Here is a 16045-nt window from a genome sequence, read left to right on the forward strand (position 1 = left end):
CTCACCTACTACCAGAGTGCCTCTCTGCCTCACTCCTGTGGAGACGATAGGGCTGAGACACCCCTCACCTACTACCAGAGTGCCTCTCTGCCTCACTCCTGTGGAGAGACTTTAGGCCACAGACACCCCCCTCACCTACTACCAGAGTGCCTCTCTGCCTCACTCCTGTGGAGAGACTTTAGGCCACAGACACCTCTCACCTACTACCAGAGTGCCTCTCTGCCTCACTCCTGTGGAGACGATAGGGCTGAGACACCCCTCACCTACTACCAGAGTGCCTCTCTGCCTCACTCCTGTGGAGAGACATTAGGCCACAGACAGACACCCCTCACCTACTACCAGAGTGCCTCTCTGCCTCACTCCTGTGGAGACGATAGGGATGAGAGGTCTTGTTTCCGGGGGATCTCTGTTGTTGGGGGAGATTTGAATTCAGTGGAGAGAGTGAGAGACCCGTGAAATGTTGCCACAGTTTTATATGTTCATTATAGGTGTATTTTTGGAGCATATAGTGTTGCAGGGTTTTATATATTTTCTTTAAAAAAGTATCAACCCAGTATGATGTAGATATGACTATATAGGCTACTACAGAACAAGTTTGACACATTTCCTCCGATGAGCCCATCTGATGCCTCAATGCTTCGTACCCTCTCCCCTTGACTTACACCGACATGTTTAGCCGTGATGGCAACAGTTTCCACTTCCTATATTGGAGACACAGTCTTCGAGACTCAGGTGATCATGAATATCAAGCCCCTAATGCCAAAACCTTTATTCAGTCAGGTGAGAAATTGTAAATAGAAACGACACTTTATTTGCTAATGAAAGAGACGTCATGTGGCCTCGGAGAGAGAGAAAGGTGTTGTACAAACTATATGGGGCATGACGCTGGACTGTACATAGCAACAACAACAACAACAACAATGACCTCAAAAGGTTCCAAAGCACTTTAGAAGAACTCTTGTAAAATGAGTGACGTGTATATAGCGCTTGTTTGTTTATCCGATTGTGATAATGATGTAATGTAAATAAAAGTTATGCACAAATTAAGTAACGTATCAGCTGGTCTGCTTTTGACTGATGTGTTTAGTTTAGTTTATTAATTTGCACGCAAAATATATGTTTACGGTAAAAATAATTAGTACATAAAGTTGACTGGATGTTTGCAGGGGGCTTGTAGACAACCTGCCCTAGAGAAAAAAAACAGAACTAGAGAAAATGGTTACAGAACATCTTAAATACAGCAGGGAAGATACATTAAATGAAATCAATAAAAATAAAGATAATGATAAAACATTTATATTTACATTTTGTCATTTAGCTGATGCTTTTATCCAAAGCGACTTACAAGTTGTGTACAACAAGTCAGCAGGAAGGGCACAACTCTGGCACCTGAGGGTCAGTAAGATTGTTCGTCAAACAGTGTTGAACTTGAGTACAGACTATTTGCATAGTAGGTAATAATATAGGCGAGGTAGATTGCTTAGTAGCAGAGTGCATAATAGTAAAAGACATTTAGTATTTTCTTTTTTAAATTTCAGATATTCATTGAAGAAGTGTGTTATTAGTCGATGGCGGAAAATTGGGCTGGTTTCAGCTGTCCTGACTGTGGTGGGAAATTCGTTCCACGATTGTGGAGCGAGGACAGAGAATAGCCGGCTTCTCTTTGTTGACCCCCCGCTAGCTTGGATAGGAGTGGGTCTGAGGCGGCCAGAAGATGTAGAGCGTAGGGGTCTTGAGGGTGTGTAGTTAGAAGATGTATAGCAGAGGGGTCTTGAGGGTGTGTAGTTAGAAGATGTAGAGCAGAGGGGTCTTGAGGGTGTGTAGTTAGAAGATGTAGAGCAGAGGGGTCTTGAGGGTGTTTAGTTAGAAGATGTAGAGCAGAGGGGTCTTGAGGGTGTGTAGTTAGAAGATGCAGAGCGTAGGGGTCTTGGGGGTGTGTAGTTAGAAGATGTAGAGCAGAGGGGTCTTGAGGGTGTGTAGTTAGAAGATGCAGAGCGTAGGGGTCTTGGGGGTGTGTAGTTAGAAGATGCAGAGCGTAGGGGTCTTGATGGTGTGTAGTTAGAAGATGCAGAGCGTAGGGGTCTCGAGGGTGTGTAGTTAGAAGATGTAGAGCAGAGGGGTCTTGAGGGTGTGTAGTTAGAAGATGCAGAGCGTAGGGGTCTTGAGAGTGTGTAGTTAGAAGATGCAGAGCGTAGGGGTCTTGAGGGTGTGTAGTTAGAAGATGCAGAGCGTAGGGGTCTTGGGGGTGTGTAGTTAGAAGATGTAGAGCAGAGGGGTCTTGAGGGTGTGTAGTTAGAAGATGCAGAGCGTAGGGGTCTTGGGGGTGTGTAGTTAGAAGATGCAGAGCGTAGGGGTCTTGATGGTGTGTAGTTAGAAGATGCAGAGCGTAGGGGTCTCGAGGGTGTGTAGTTAGAAGATGCAGAGCGTAGGGGTCTTGAGGGTGTGTAGTTAGAAGATGCAGAGCGTAGGGGTCTTGAGAGTGTGTAGTTAGAAGATGCAGAGCGTAGGGGTCTTGAGAGTGTGTAGTTAGAAGATGCAGAGCGTAGGGGTCTTGAGGGTGTGTAGTTAGAAGATGTAGAGTGTAGGGGTCTTGAGGGTGTGTGTTAGAAGATGCAGAGCGTAGGGGTCTTGAGGGTGTGTAGTTAGAAGATGCAGAGCGTAGGGGTCTCGAGGGTGTGTAGTTAGAAGATGCAGAGCGTAGGGGTCTTGAGGGTGTGTAGTTAGAAGATGCAGAGCGTAGGGGTCTTGAGGATGTGTAGTTAGAAGATGCAGAGCGTAGGGGTCTTGAAGGTGTGTAGTTAGAAGATGCAGAGCGTAGGGGTCTTGAGGGTGTGTAGTTAGAAGATGTAGAGAGTAGGGGTCTTGAGGATGTGTAGTTAGAAGATGCAGAGCGTAGGGGTCTTGAGGGTGTGTAGTTAGAAGATGTAGAGCAGAGGGGTCTTGAGGGTGTGTAGTTAGAAGATGTAGAGCAGAGGGGTCTTGAGGGTGTGTAGTTAGAAGATGCAGAGCAGAGGGGTCTTGAGGGTGTGTAGTTAGAAGATGCAGAGCGTAGAGGTCTAGAGGGTGTGTAGTTAGAAGATGCAGAGCGTAGGGGTCTTGAGGGTGTGTAGTTAGAAGATGCAGAGCGTAGGGGTCTTGAGGGTGTGTAGTTAGAAGATGCAGAGCGTAGGGGTCTTGAGAGGGTGTGTGTTAGAAGATGCAGAGCGTAGGGGTCTTGAGGGTGTGTAGTTAGAAGATGCAGAGCGTATAGGTCTTGAGGGTGTGTAGTTAGAAGATGTAGAGCGTATGGGTCTTGAGGGTGTGTAGTTAGAAGATGCAGAGCGTAGGGGTCTTGAGGGTGTGTAGTTAGAAGATGCAGAGCGTAGGGGTCTTGAGGGTGTGTAGTTAGAGACCATGACCGGAGGCAGGAGGGAGCCGTTCTCCTCGCTGCGCGGTCTGCAGGTCAAGGACCTTGAAGTGGATTTAGATATAACAAAAATTTAGTTGGAAGTTGGTTATAAAGGCCTAATACTTTGTTCATCAGAGCATATATTTAGCATTTTTAGATTAGATATTAGATTATATATATATTGTAACTATATTTATTGTATGGCAAATATAACTGTACATATTACATACCCTCATCTTGCACCTTGACCTCTTTACACTGCCTACTTGCCCATATGCACATGTCCAGAGTTAATTATATTGTTATATTGTTTACACTGCCTATTTTTATTAAATTTTTATTTTTACTTCCCCACTGTACTATAATTTTACTACCTGTACCCCCCCTCCCCCAGGCTGCTATGATGCCTGAATTTCCCCCAAGGGGATCAATAAAGGAATATCTTATCTTTTTTTTTTAAACTTTATTTTTTTAGCGTTTATCGCTTTTTCTGGTCAAGCATGACCGACAGAAACAGGTTGAATGGGATGTAGAGCAGGGGAAGACACTCTGAGAAAATACGGCGGGTCCGGGAATCGAACTCGTGTACCCCAGATCCGTGACGAGCACGGTTGTCCCCGACGCAGAGATAGCGCCGAGGTACGCGGTGAGCTACGGGAGCTCGCCAGGAATATCTTATCTTACACTATGATCTAACCCTGAGACCCGCTCCTCTTTGGGCTCCTGGGGGGTCTCCTGGGGGGCTCCTGGGGGTCCGGGGTCATGAAAGCGAAGCACGCTACTCTTCATCCAGGCTCCACGGTGGGGGAACGAACTTCCCACCACAGTCAGGAGGACCGCTGAAACCCGCCCAATTTTCCGCAGTCGACTAAAAACACACTTCTTCAATCAATATTAAATAAAAATCAAATAATAACTACTTATACTAAATACTATTATGTACCTTACCACTATGTTACTATACTTATACGATTACCTACTATGCTAATATGTCTACACTACTATGCACTCAGAGTGTAACACTGAAGCTCAACACTGCTAGATGAACAAATATAATAATAATATAATAATTGTTAGACTAGAAGTCTTTATTTGTCATGCAGTTTTAACACACACACTCGAGATGGGCGACCCACAGGAACACACACACACGTGCACTGAGTCGCCGATGAAATGTCTCTCTGCACTTTTCCCATCCCGTTGTCCTTCCCCCCCATGGGCAGCCGGGAGCAGATAGGGCGTCAACGTGAGCCGCGCCCCGGGGACCAATCCAAGTGCTCCTGTCCGTCTTCATCAAGGACGCCACAGCGTTAGCGATCTGTTGTGCATGTTTTTCCATTGGGTTTATCTTATCGGGGGGAAACCCTTGCGAGCACGGGGAGAACATGCAAACTCCACACAGAAAGGCCCGGTAGATACCCCACCTGACTACCTGGCATCATGGAAACCTGGTCCCCAAGCGGGAATCGAACCCTGGACCTTCTTGCTGTGAGGCGACAGTGTTAACCACTGCACCACCGTGCCGCTAACTAAGCAGCCAGAGATGCACCCCTCCTGCTGACCTGTTGGACACAACGTGTAAGTCGCTTCGCGTCAGCTAAATGACTAAATGTAAATGTATGATTGATGAGGTGGTTTTTGAGTCCTTTTTAAAATGTAGTCAAATACTGTACATAGATGTTTTCAGGTGGTCAGGCAGGTTGCTCCAAAGGCCTGTGGTAATAGGGATGTTCGATATTGGCTTTTTTACCGATATCCGATATACCGATATTGTCCAACTCTTAATTTCCGATACCGATATCAACCGATACCGATATATGCAGGGTCCCCCCCCCCCCCCCCAAAAACGGAATAGTTTCAGCTAATTAACATTACATATCTCTTGTTGTGGAATTAACACAACATTATGCATACTTTTGACAATAAATTAAATAAGAATTTGTTCTTACTTGCTTGCCTGGGTAAATAAAGGTTAAATAAATGTAAAAAATAAAATAAAAAGATTGAAAACCAATACCGATAATTTACGATATTACATTTTAATGCCAATATCGGCCGATAATATCGGACATCCCTAGTAATGGATGGTAAATTGACCCAGAGTGGTCCTGAACAAAGGCAGTGTAGAGGTGAGAAGATCTGGTAGGCTGTGAACCTGAGTAGCTATCAGGCAAAAACACATAAACAGATGCGTTAGTGGTCCTCAGTCGTTTTTTATGTCAAGGACTCCCACAACGATAAACTTTAGGCCCCTAAATAAGGTTTAGTCTAGACTAGACAACTGGAGAAAGACACAGTCTAATGTAGTGGACTGACTAGACAACTGCAAATAGGCTGGCTGTCCCCAAATATTCAACACAGACTCATAAGTAGGGCTGGGTGATATGACCTGAAATCAATTATCTCAATATATGATCACATTCACCTTGTTAGCAATAATCCATCCTTTTAACAAATACCACAATCTCCATGGCGTTGGTCATCTGTCAACATATTTTGAAATGCTTGTCTGTCAACATGTTTGTAATGTTTGTCTGCACTGCAGGTGATTGGCTGTTGTATATTCAGTTGAATTAAAGGCACACACACTATTTTACCATGTTTACCAAGAATGAAAAATGGGAGCTTTGTTGCTGTGTTAATAGATAGTTAATAGAGCGTGTTGCTGTGTTAATAGTTAGTCTAATAGAGCATGTTGCTGTGTTAATAGATAGTTAATAGTGTATTGCTGTTAATAGTTAATATAGGGTGTTTGCTGTGTTAATAGTTGATAGAGCAAGTTGCTGTGTTAATATAGTTAATAGTGTGTTGCTGTGTTAATAAATAGTGAATAGTTAAAACCTCTTAAGCTGCAACGTCCCTCATATGGGACGTTTTTCGGATTTTTTGCAACCGGCACTTTGGCGACCCCTAGTGGCTCGGTTGTGCATATTTTGTAATACAATATATATATCGAATTGAAGGCTTATTTGTTGCCTGTCGATAGCGACAAAATCCATTCAGCGCTTCTCGAGTTACATGCCGGTATTTGAGGCTTGTGCAAAGTACACGGTATTGTGCAAAATACCACTCCCGACTCAGGCTGCAGTAGTTCCGTCAATCTAGATCCGATCTCGAAAATGATTGTGGATCATTGTAGCCAATGAGTGTGGCTTCCAATGATACCCCATGTGGGGATAAAAAAAAACAGCAGAATGAATTGAAGTCTATGAGAAGTCTTCTTTGTACACAATTGACCAAAATCACTCCTAATCACTCATTTCTGAATGGATTCAGGCTATGGCTCCGTCTGGATTTGTAAGCCATACCACCTTCTGGGGAAATACAACCTCTGGCCTACTAACTACTACAGAAAAACTTGAGTAACAAGTTTTTTTACAACTCAAGTTCAGACCTATGTTACTCTATTACGTTAGCACTAAAAGTTAATAGTGTGTTGCTGTGTTAATTTTGCACATAATCTCGCACACATCCAAAACCCCCAAACAGTTTTGCACACATCAATTTCATTTGACGGTTATTGATGGTAAATGAGTTTGAATATGGCCGCCAGTGATGGATGACATTGAATCATTGTGTTGTGTTAATTACAGCTCAATGAAATGATATGGTAGCCATGCCTATAAGACAAGGTGTTGCTATTTCTTCATCTACACATCATTTCATGGTGCTGTAATCAACACAACACAAGGATTCAATGTCCCTGATGACATCACTGTTGGCCATATTCAAACTCCATTTACTACCAGTAACTGTCAAATTGAATGAACAAGTTTAGAGGTTTTGGATGTGAGATTATTTGCTAAATAAATCAGAATTGTTTTTATGGTGAAGTGCCCCTTTACGATACAATTCATTTGAATGTATTTTTCACATTTGAAACCGGTTCACAGTAAGACCCTGACAGGCTGCCAGAGGAGTACAACCATTTTAGGATGCCACAATCTCCTAGTCCTAGGCCAGTGGTTCTCAACTGGTCGAGCCTCGGGATCCAACATTTTCCTTAGTCATGAGGTCGCGACCCAAATTTTTTAACCACTATGATTTATTGAATTTGATTTCTTATGCAGTAATACACAATCTTTCATGCACTGTTAAAAACATGAAATAAACACAAAAAAGTGCAACAAAAGTGCAACTAGGGCTAAAAACCCAATGAAATAAAATAATAATAATAAATAATCATGCTTCTTAGCAGACTTCTTATAGCTTAACATAACAGACCGACAGTAAGTTTGGGGGAACTAATGGGATAACTTGGGTTGCTTAACATCCCAGGGAACTAATGGGATAACTGGGGATGTTGTTTGCTCCTGACAAGAGTCTCAAAGTCTGGGGTGATGGTAGACAAGCAACTCTGAGGTCATGCTCAATGTCCAATCTGTTCCTCTGCTTTGTCTTCAGCTGGACCAGAGCTGAGAAGCCACTTTCACAAAGATAGGTAGTAAAAAAAAACGTATATATATATAAAAAAAAAAAAAAAAAGATTATACACACATCCGCGACCCACTCAAAACGGCCCCGCGACCCACTTATGGGTCGCGACCCACCAGTTGAGAAACACTGTCCTAGGCTAACATACAGGCTAGCTTGCAGCCGGATAGCTTTCTACTGAACACACAGAGAGGAAATTGGTATCTATCTTCTTGTCTGACTCTGGAGAAGACGGTAAGTCTATATGGCAAAACCCCATATTCAACTGAGACTGTTCCCGGGGGCCAATTCTGTATATTATCCAATCAATGTCAGAGGATCCAGCGGGGAGATGTTCAAGAAGGTGGTGATGGGGAAGGTGGATGGAAAGAGAGGACGTGGAAGACCAAGAGGAGGCTGGGTAGACGACGTCTGTGATTGGAGCCGAGTGAGAGGCGGAGTCACGGAGTTGGAGAGAAGACGTGGGGACAGAATGGGTTGGAGAGTGACGGGCAACCTTCGGAACGAAGAAGCCACCTGATGATGAGTGAATCACAGTTCAATAATATCAAAAGGTCAGCATGGGGTCACATATTATTACCAACCTGGACAACAACAGGAACAGGAAACAGAACAGAGTTGTGTAAACATGTTATTTATTCAGTGGTTACAGAGGAAATGAGTTCAGCACAAGACAGTGTTTAGCAAACACCTCAAAGCTTGTTAAGACAGTGGTTTTCACCTCAATACTGACACACATTAGGTCGCGGACCCTCTCTTGGTAAGGTCTTGTCTCAGGGATCCCAATCTGAGAAGAGTTTAGTTGTTAGATGTGATTATGTCAAGAATTCTACAGCTGTCTAATACCGTAGTTGAAGGGACCCGTGGATAAATGATTACAATAGTCACTCTTATATACAGTATTCTCTCATTGTTCTAACTTAATCTAGTAGTGAATGAAATAGTGAAATTAAACTAGAACCCCCCTAGAACCTCCTCAAGGACCCCACTTTGAGAACCACTGATCTAAAGAGTTTACTTTCCCCTCGTTAGAGACGGGTCACAGTATCGTAGCTCCATCGTACCCTTTTTATTCATTCAGGCGCTAAAACAACATCAACATCATAATTGCTGATCTTAAGTGCCTTTTGGGATCATAATTGGCATTGATTTCTGCCTGTCGTGTCCCTCGAGACCAGTGGGGTCCTGGTATTTCAGGAGACAGAAACACTAAATGTCCAGAAGAGTAGGAGGATATACTCCATATCAATACCCATTAGTACCCTCCACTACTCTACTGCTGACAACTTCATTCTACCAGATTCAGTACTTCATCCTAATTAATAAGGGGGTCTAGTGCTTTGACTATCAGTAATAAACAACAGACCAACATCCTCTCCGAGAGGCTCAACAAACAGTGTCCCATTAACCAGGCAGCTTCACACAGAATGGCATTAAGTCAATACAGTATGAGAGCATCTTAGCAGACGGCTAACATCGTGAGAGCATCTTAGCTGAGAGGCTAACATGATGAGAGCATCTTAGCAGGCGGCTAACATGATGAGAGCATCTTAGCAGGCGGCTAACATGATGAGAGCATCTTAGCAGGCGGCTAACATCAAGAGAGCATCTTAGCAGACGGCTAACATCACAAGAGCATCTTAGCAGACGGCTAACATCGTGAGAGCATCTTAGCAGACGGCTAACATCGTGAGAGCATCTTAGCAGACGGCTAACATCGTGAGAGCATCTTAGCAGACGGCTAACATCGTGAGAGCATCTTAGCAGACGGCTAACATCGTGAGAGCATCTTAGCAGACGGCTAACACCGTGAGAGCATCTTAGCACATGGCTAAGACTAGAGTTGAATACATTTGAAATATATTAAAATAAGAACCTGAGGGGGAATGTTTATGTTTATATTTACCACTACTGAAGCTGGTAAATCAACTCCAGTGTACCTCCAGTACTTCCAAGTATTTAAAACTATTTCCAAATCTATTTATTTCCTCCCAGGTGTATGGGATATTCAGCTCAGTACTATCTAAAGCCACGCATGGTCCCTAACACAACCGACCAAGTGTTCACTATCAAGCTAATTCGGATGTCGATGAAGTTTAAAGAAGTTAAGCATCTTAAATTATGGTTAGTTGATTCTTTTTTAAATACAGCATTTCATAAGAGTATGGTAACACTTTACTGAAGGCAAACATCTATACAACATTCTAAGTATATACTGTACTGAAATAGTCATAATTCAGTACAATTCTGGTTATTAACACAAATCGTTGCTTGTAATGCCCTGTTCAATAGCCAAACTATAAAGTATATAGACTAGACTGAATTGGCTAAAAGGAGTCACATTGCATCATAATGAAACTTAACTTGTTATAAAAAGCCATCAGTGGCTCCTGAATTTTAATAATGCTTTATATTCCAGTACAGCTGAATGCCTTGAGTAATGTATCACCACGAGTTACAGTGTTAACTCTGTCTGCCTATGGTAACCATGGTAACAACAACAATAACCATCAACGACAGGGACAGTTTCCAGCGATAGATTCAACCAAATTCTAGAAAAGAAGATGAACTTAAGAGGGGAACTACAGATATTCATGAATTAACTCATGTTAGGTTTGTGGTCTAAGACAGTCCAAATATATTAGGGAACATGAACAACTATCTCCCAAATCTAAAAAACTAGAGCACTAACAGTCAAACCTTCATTACACCTGGTTTCTGGCTTTACGAGCGAGTAGCTGATGTTCACAAATATTGATTGAACTTTTGTAGGAAATAACTGATTTAAATGACTTTAGGCGTAGACTCTAGTTCAGGAGAAAATCATACGTCTGCTTCTAAAATAGGTAATTGGTTTCTACAGCTTAGACCGGAGCTGTACATTCACAAAACACACAAACAAAAACAAAAACAAATAAAAACATTATGAGAAAATGTCCTACTGTAGAGTCGGATTAAACATCATCATAAACACTCATAATAATTATAATAGTAAATAATAGATACTTGTTTTAGTTGTGGTTTTCAGGCACACAACCCCCTACTCCACCCCACCAAATACCATCACAAATAAAATCAAACCTACTAATGAAATGAAACCATTAGAATAAAAAACTGAACCACATAACTAGTGATTGTGACACTAAGAATTGGGCTTAATCTGCATCCATGGAAACTACTGCTGAAAAAACCCATCTGTTCCAAGTCCCTTTGTATTTAATTCCATTCCCTTTTGTAAGGAACACATTATTAATACATAATCGGCATTGCTTTTTTTGTGTGAAATGCCCCCTTTAATGTGCCGGGTTTGTGCCCTGATCTGAAATCATTAAACAGTTACATTGTATTAGTGAATTTTAGCCAATCAGCAAGCATCACCGCAGACCGCCGCCATGACAGGCGGTGACATCACAGCTAGATGGCCGTCCTCTTAACAGAACATGCCGTTCCCAAAGTCAGAGGCATATCCCAATTCCCCACAGAACAGATTACCGCAAGTTGACACCAACTGTTCCAGGAAAAATAAACATGTTATCTATTCATAGCAGTCACGTTATCTATCGCGATATAGGACGTAACCGTTCTAAACAAAGATGTTATGTACTTAAATTACTGTTCCCTCGGACATCTCGGGTCGCTAAACGATCCAACCGCTTTCTAGAAAGAAGATCAACTTAAGAGATATCGAGATATCGAGACCTTCCATGTATGTAGTGACTGTCTGACCTCGTTCTGATTCTACAGGGCAGGTCCCCATTTCACCCAGAGCCCTACCTCTGCAGGGTCCGGTCAGCGTTAACCCCAGAGCCCTACCTCTGCAGGGTCCGGTCAGCGTTAACCCCAGAGCCCTACCTCTGCAGGGTCCGGTCAGAGTTAACCCCAGAGCCCTACCTCTGCAGGGTCCGGTCAGCGTTAACCCCAGAGCCCTACCTCTGCAGGGTCCGGTCAGAGTTAACCCCAGAGCCCTACCTCTGCAGGGTGCGGTCAGCGTTAACCCCAGAGCCCTACCTCTTCAGGGTCCGGTCAGCGTTAACCCCAGAGCCCTACCTCTGCAGGGTCCGGTCAGCGTTAACCCCAGAGCCCTACCTCTGCAGGGTCCGGTCAGCGTTAACCCCAGAGCCCTACCTCTTCAGGGTCCGGTCAGCGTTAACCCCAGAGCCCTACCTCTTCAGGGTCCGGTCAGCGTTAACCCCAGAGCCCTACCTCTGCAGGGTCCGGTCAGCGTTAACCCCAGAGCCCTACCTCTTCAGGGTCCGGTCAGCGTTAACCCCAGAGCCCTACCTCTTCAGGGTCCGGTCAGCGTTAACCCCAGAGCCCTACCTCTGCAGGGTCCGGTCAGCGTTAACCCCAGAGCCCTACCTCTGCAGGGTCCGGTCAGCGTTAACCCCAGAGCCCTACCTCTGCAGGGTCCGGTCAGCGTTAACCCCAGAGCCCTACCTCATCAGGGTCCGGTCAGCGTTAACCCCAGAGCCCTACCTTGGGGTACGGAACACCATAGGAACCGTAACTCGCGGTTGATCCTTGTCACTACCACACTACCAAAGGGTTAAAACCCTTTCACTGCGACGATACAGAAAAGTTAACCCTTTCACTGCCACACTACCAAAAGGGTTAACCCTTTGTGATGATACGGAAGGTTAACCCTTTCACCGCCACGTGACAAACGGTTAACCCTTTCACGGCGACGATACAGAAGGTTTATTGGTGACCTTAATAGAGCGGCTAAAAAGCAAACGTTAAACGTGTTTCTGTACAGAGGAGCTCGCTGTGGGGGACGTTTCCAAGCTCCAGTGGCTACAGGAGTATCTTCTACAGACTGGTGCACAAGATACACAACGGCGTGAAGTGGAATCCAAGGCAGAGAGGAAGAACAAACACTCACGTGAAAACCGGAGACAACGTCCCTTTGTTTCTTTCCTTTTTTTTTTTTTTTTTAACCTGGCCACTAAAAGACAGCCTTTCACAGCCAAACAGCCGGTTTCTCAGGCGGTCTCTGACTCAACTTGGATAAAGTGCGATACAAACTAAAAAGGACAAGTAGCTTCACGACACTAAATATTAAATAAAATCAGAGCTTTCCAATTAAACAGGGATTGGTTCAATCTAAGTAAAAAAATCGAGGTATGTGGGGTGGTGGGGTTAAGGGTGTCACAGGAGTAGGTGGTTATAATTTAACAAGTGCACATACGCACGCACGCACGCACCACACACACGCACGCACGCACGCACGCACGCACCACACACACACACACACACACACACACACACACACACACACACACACACACACACACACACACACACACACACACACACACACACACACACACACACACACACACACACACACACACACACACACACACACACACAGTTGCATCACCTCTCCACATCCTCCCAAAACAGTTGGTTGATTCTTACCGATTCGATGGATTGTTGGATAAGAATCTGTCTGTGTGTATTATACTGTAGTCTACAGACTGTGTCTTAGTCAGGTCTGTTTGTGTGTACTATACTGTCGTCTACAGACTGTGTCTTAGCCAGGAGGTCTGTCTGCATGTACTGTAGTCTACAGACTGTGTCTTAGTCAGGTCTGTCTGTGTGTACTATACTGTCGTCTACATACTGTTTTCCACAGATATTGTTTGGCCAAAGTCGGCTGCCTAGTAGCGCAGTTTAAGACTTAGCTACGGATACAAACCACCGGACAAAGGGAGGCTAATAAGTGACAGCAGTAACCATGGCGACGTGAACCTGAACAGAACATGACAGTGAGACACGCCTCCTCAATGTTAAACGACCTGCAGCTGAACACAGGTGTGACTATAAATAGGGTGACCACAACCTGGGGGGGCGGGGGACTAAGGTGTGGAAGAGAGCGTTAAGGTTCATTGGTTTAACATTAACAGCTGCCAAAGGTACAAACAGTGACTAATCTAATAAGTATAGTGACTTGTGTACAAAGTGAAGCGTGGGAGAGAACAGCAGAAAGCAGGGGGAGATATGTGAAGCGTGTCGTTGTTCATATGTACAAGAGCTGACTGTCCTACAAGATGGATAACAACAAAATAAACAGATGAATAAACAGATGAAACCAATCACTGAATGTGATAATATACATCTGCTCCAATGTCACGTTAGTCACTATGAACCAGGAAACACAGAGATAAGAATCAATCAACAGTTTGGGAAGCGCCAGGGCATACAGTGTCAATACTTTCACACACACGCACGCACGCACGCGCGCGCGCACACACACACACACACCTACACACACACACACACACACACACACACACACACACACACACACACACACACACACACACACACAAATGGAGAGGTAATAAATAATAATAATAAAAAAAAATCATATCAGGCGCAAACACATATCAAATTAAAAATACATTGTGTAAACAACGTGCCTCCTAATGAAAGGAAATGAGTCAGATTTCACTTCATATCACAGCTGCCGCCCGAGGCAGCCATTCTGCATCCCTCCGAGCAGCCACTCTGTATCCCTCCGAGCAGCCACTCTGCATCCCTCCGAGCAGCCACTCTGTATCCCTCCGAGAGCAAGCGTTACATTAAATAAAATAGTGGAAACAAGAGCTATTGAACAGGGGAAGGCGACCCGGTGGTTGGGGCGTCTTGCGTCCTTCCGTCCCGTCCAACGTCCCCCCAGTTCTCACTCCCACAGGACGTTCACTCGCTTTCTCTCTGAAGTCACGGCTCCTATTCGTGTCCATTTTGCATCCCGACTATTAAGGATTATGTTACAGTTTGGTTGGGGGATGCAAAACGCTTTTAAATAACAAAAAAAAACAGGACACCATCATGGCAACAACAATGACACGAGCGAAGGGACTTTTTCTCTTGGTCTCAAAAAGCTCCTGAATTCCTTCCTGGCGTCACCAGATCTTCCATTTGTGAACTTGGGAGTCCAGGAGTTATGAGTATAAGTATCATCCTGATGAAGACGTCTCCTCCATGAAGACCTTCTGATGAGGGACATGGCAGGGCTGTCCCCTCACACCTCCTCCATGAAGACCTTCTGATGAGGGATATGGCAGGGCTGTCCCCTCATACCTCCCATGAAGACCTTCTGATGAGGCAGACGGCAGGGCTGTCCCCTCATACCTCCCATGAAGACCTTCTGATGAGGGAGACGGCAGGGCTGTCCCCTCACACCTCCCATGAAGACCTTCTGATGAGGGAGACGGCAGGGCTGTCCCCTCATACCTCCCATGAAGACCTTCTGATGAGGGAGACGGCAGGGCTGTCCCCTCATACCTACTCCTCAACTTCAAGACACTGTTCTGAAATGTTTAAAAAAATGTACTAACCACATCAATTTAAGCCATTAATGGGGGAATTGCAAAACACTGACCCCAGATCAGCATCTGGCAGGCCCCTCTTCCTCCCCCTCCTCCTCCTCACATCAACAGGAAGTGAAGGGAGGAGGAGATGTTCCGGTAGACAGGAAGGAAGTGATGTCATAGTGATGCCATGGCATCAGAGAAAATCAAGTGGTGGAGTGGGCTGGGGGGTTTCCTTCTGTTTCTTCTTCCTGGTTTTCAAAATCATAATTCCCCTCTTCTGAGACACAGTTTCATCATTAAACATGTTTTTTGTTGTTGTTGTTGTTGTTGTTGTTGCTTTTATTTATATATATATATATATTTGAGATCATATCAGCCAAGTTCTGGTTCGGTACGTAGGAGGTGACGTCACCGGGAGGAGTGATGTCATAGGGCCTCTTAGATGACCTCCCATTCGTCCTCCAGGTCCTCTCCGCTGAGCGAGGCGGTGGAGGGGCGGGGCTTGGAAGGCGTGTGGGGGAGGGTCTTAGTCAGACGGTGAGACAGACCACCTGACACCGTCACTGACCACAACTCATCCTGAGGTGTTACTAGAGAGGGAGGGGGGGAGAGAGAGAGAGAGAGAGAGAGAGAGAGAGAGGGGGGGGGAGAGAGAGAGAGAGAGAGAGGGGGGGGAGAGAGAGAGAGAGAGAGAGAGAGAGAGGGGGGGAGAGAGAGAGAGAGAGAGAGAGAGAGAGAGGGGGGGGGGGGAGAGAGAGAGAGGGAATGAGAGAGAGAGAGAGAGAGAGAGAGAGAGAGAGAGAGAGAGAGAGAGAGAGAGAGAGAGAGAGAGAGAGAGAGGGGGGGGGGGGGAGAGAGAGAGAGAGGGAATGAGAGAGAGAGAGAGAGAGAGAGAGAGAGA

The 16045-nt window shown here is 44.8% G+C and overlaps 1 protein-coding gene across 1 annotated transcript in view; it reads right to left on the minus strand.

The window, feature by feature from the left end:
- Positions 1-15582: 15582 nt before the first annotated feature.
- The window catches only part of tecpr2 (tectonin beta-propeller repeat containing 2), a gene marked incomplete at both ends in the record, with an annotated part of 98068 nt that continues 97605 nt past the window's right edge, over positions 15583-16045 (minus strand). Inside the window, 1 exon segment of the mRNA XM_084308564.1 lies at positions 15583-15734. Coding sequence (XP_084164690.1) covers positions 15583-15734 — 152 coding nt within the window.

Source organism: Notolepis coatsorum (assembly GCF_963971535.1).
Source record: "Notolepis coatsorum genome assembly, chromosome: 2".
Lineage (NCBI taxonomy): Eukaryota > Metazoa > Chordata > Actinopteri > Aulopiformes > Paralepididae > Notolepis > Notolepis coatsorum.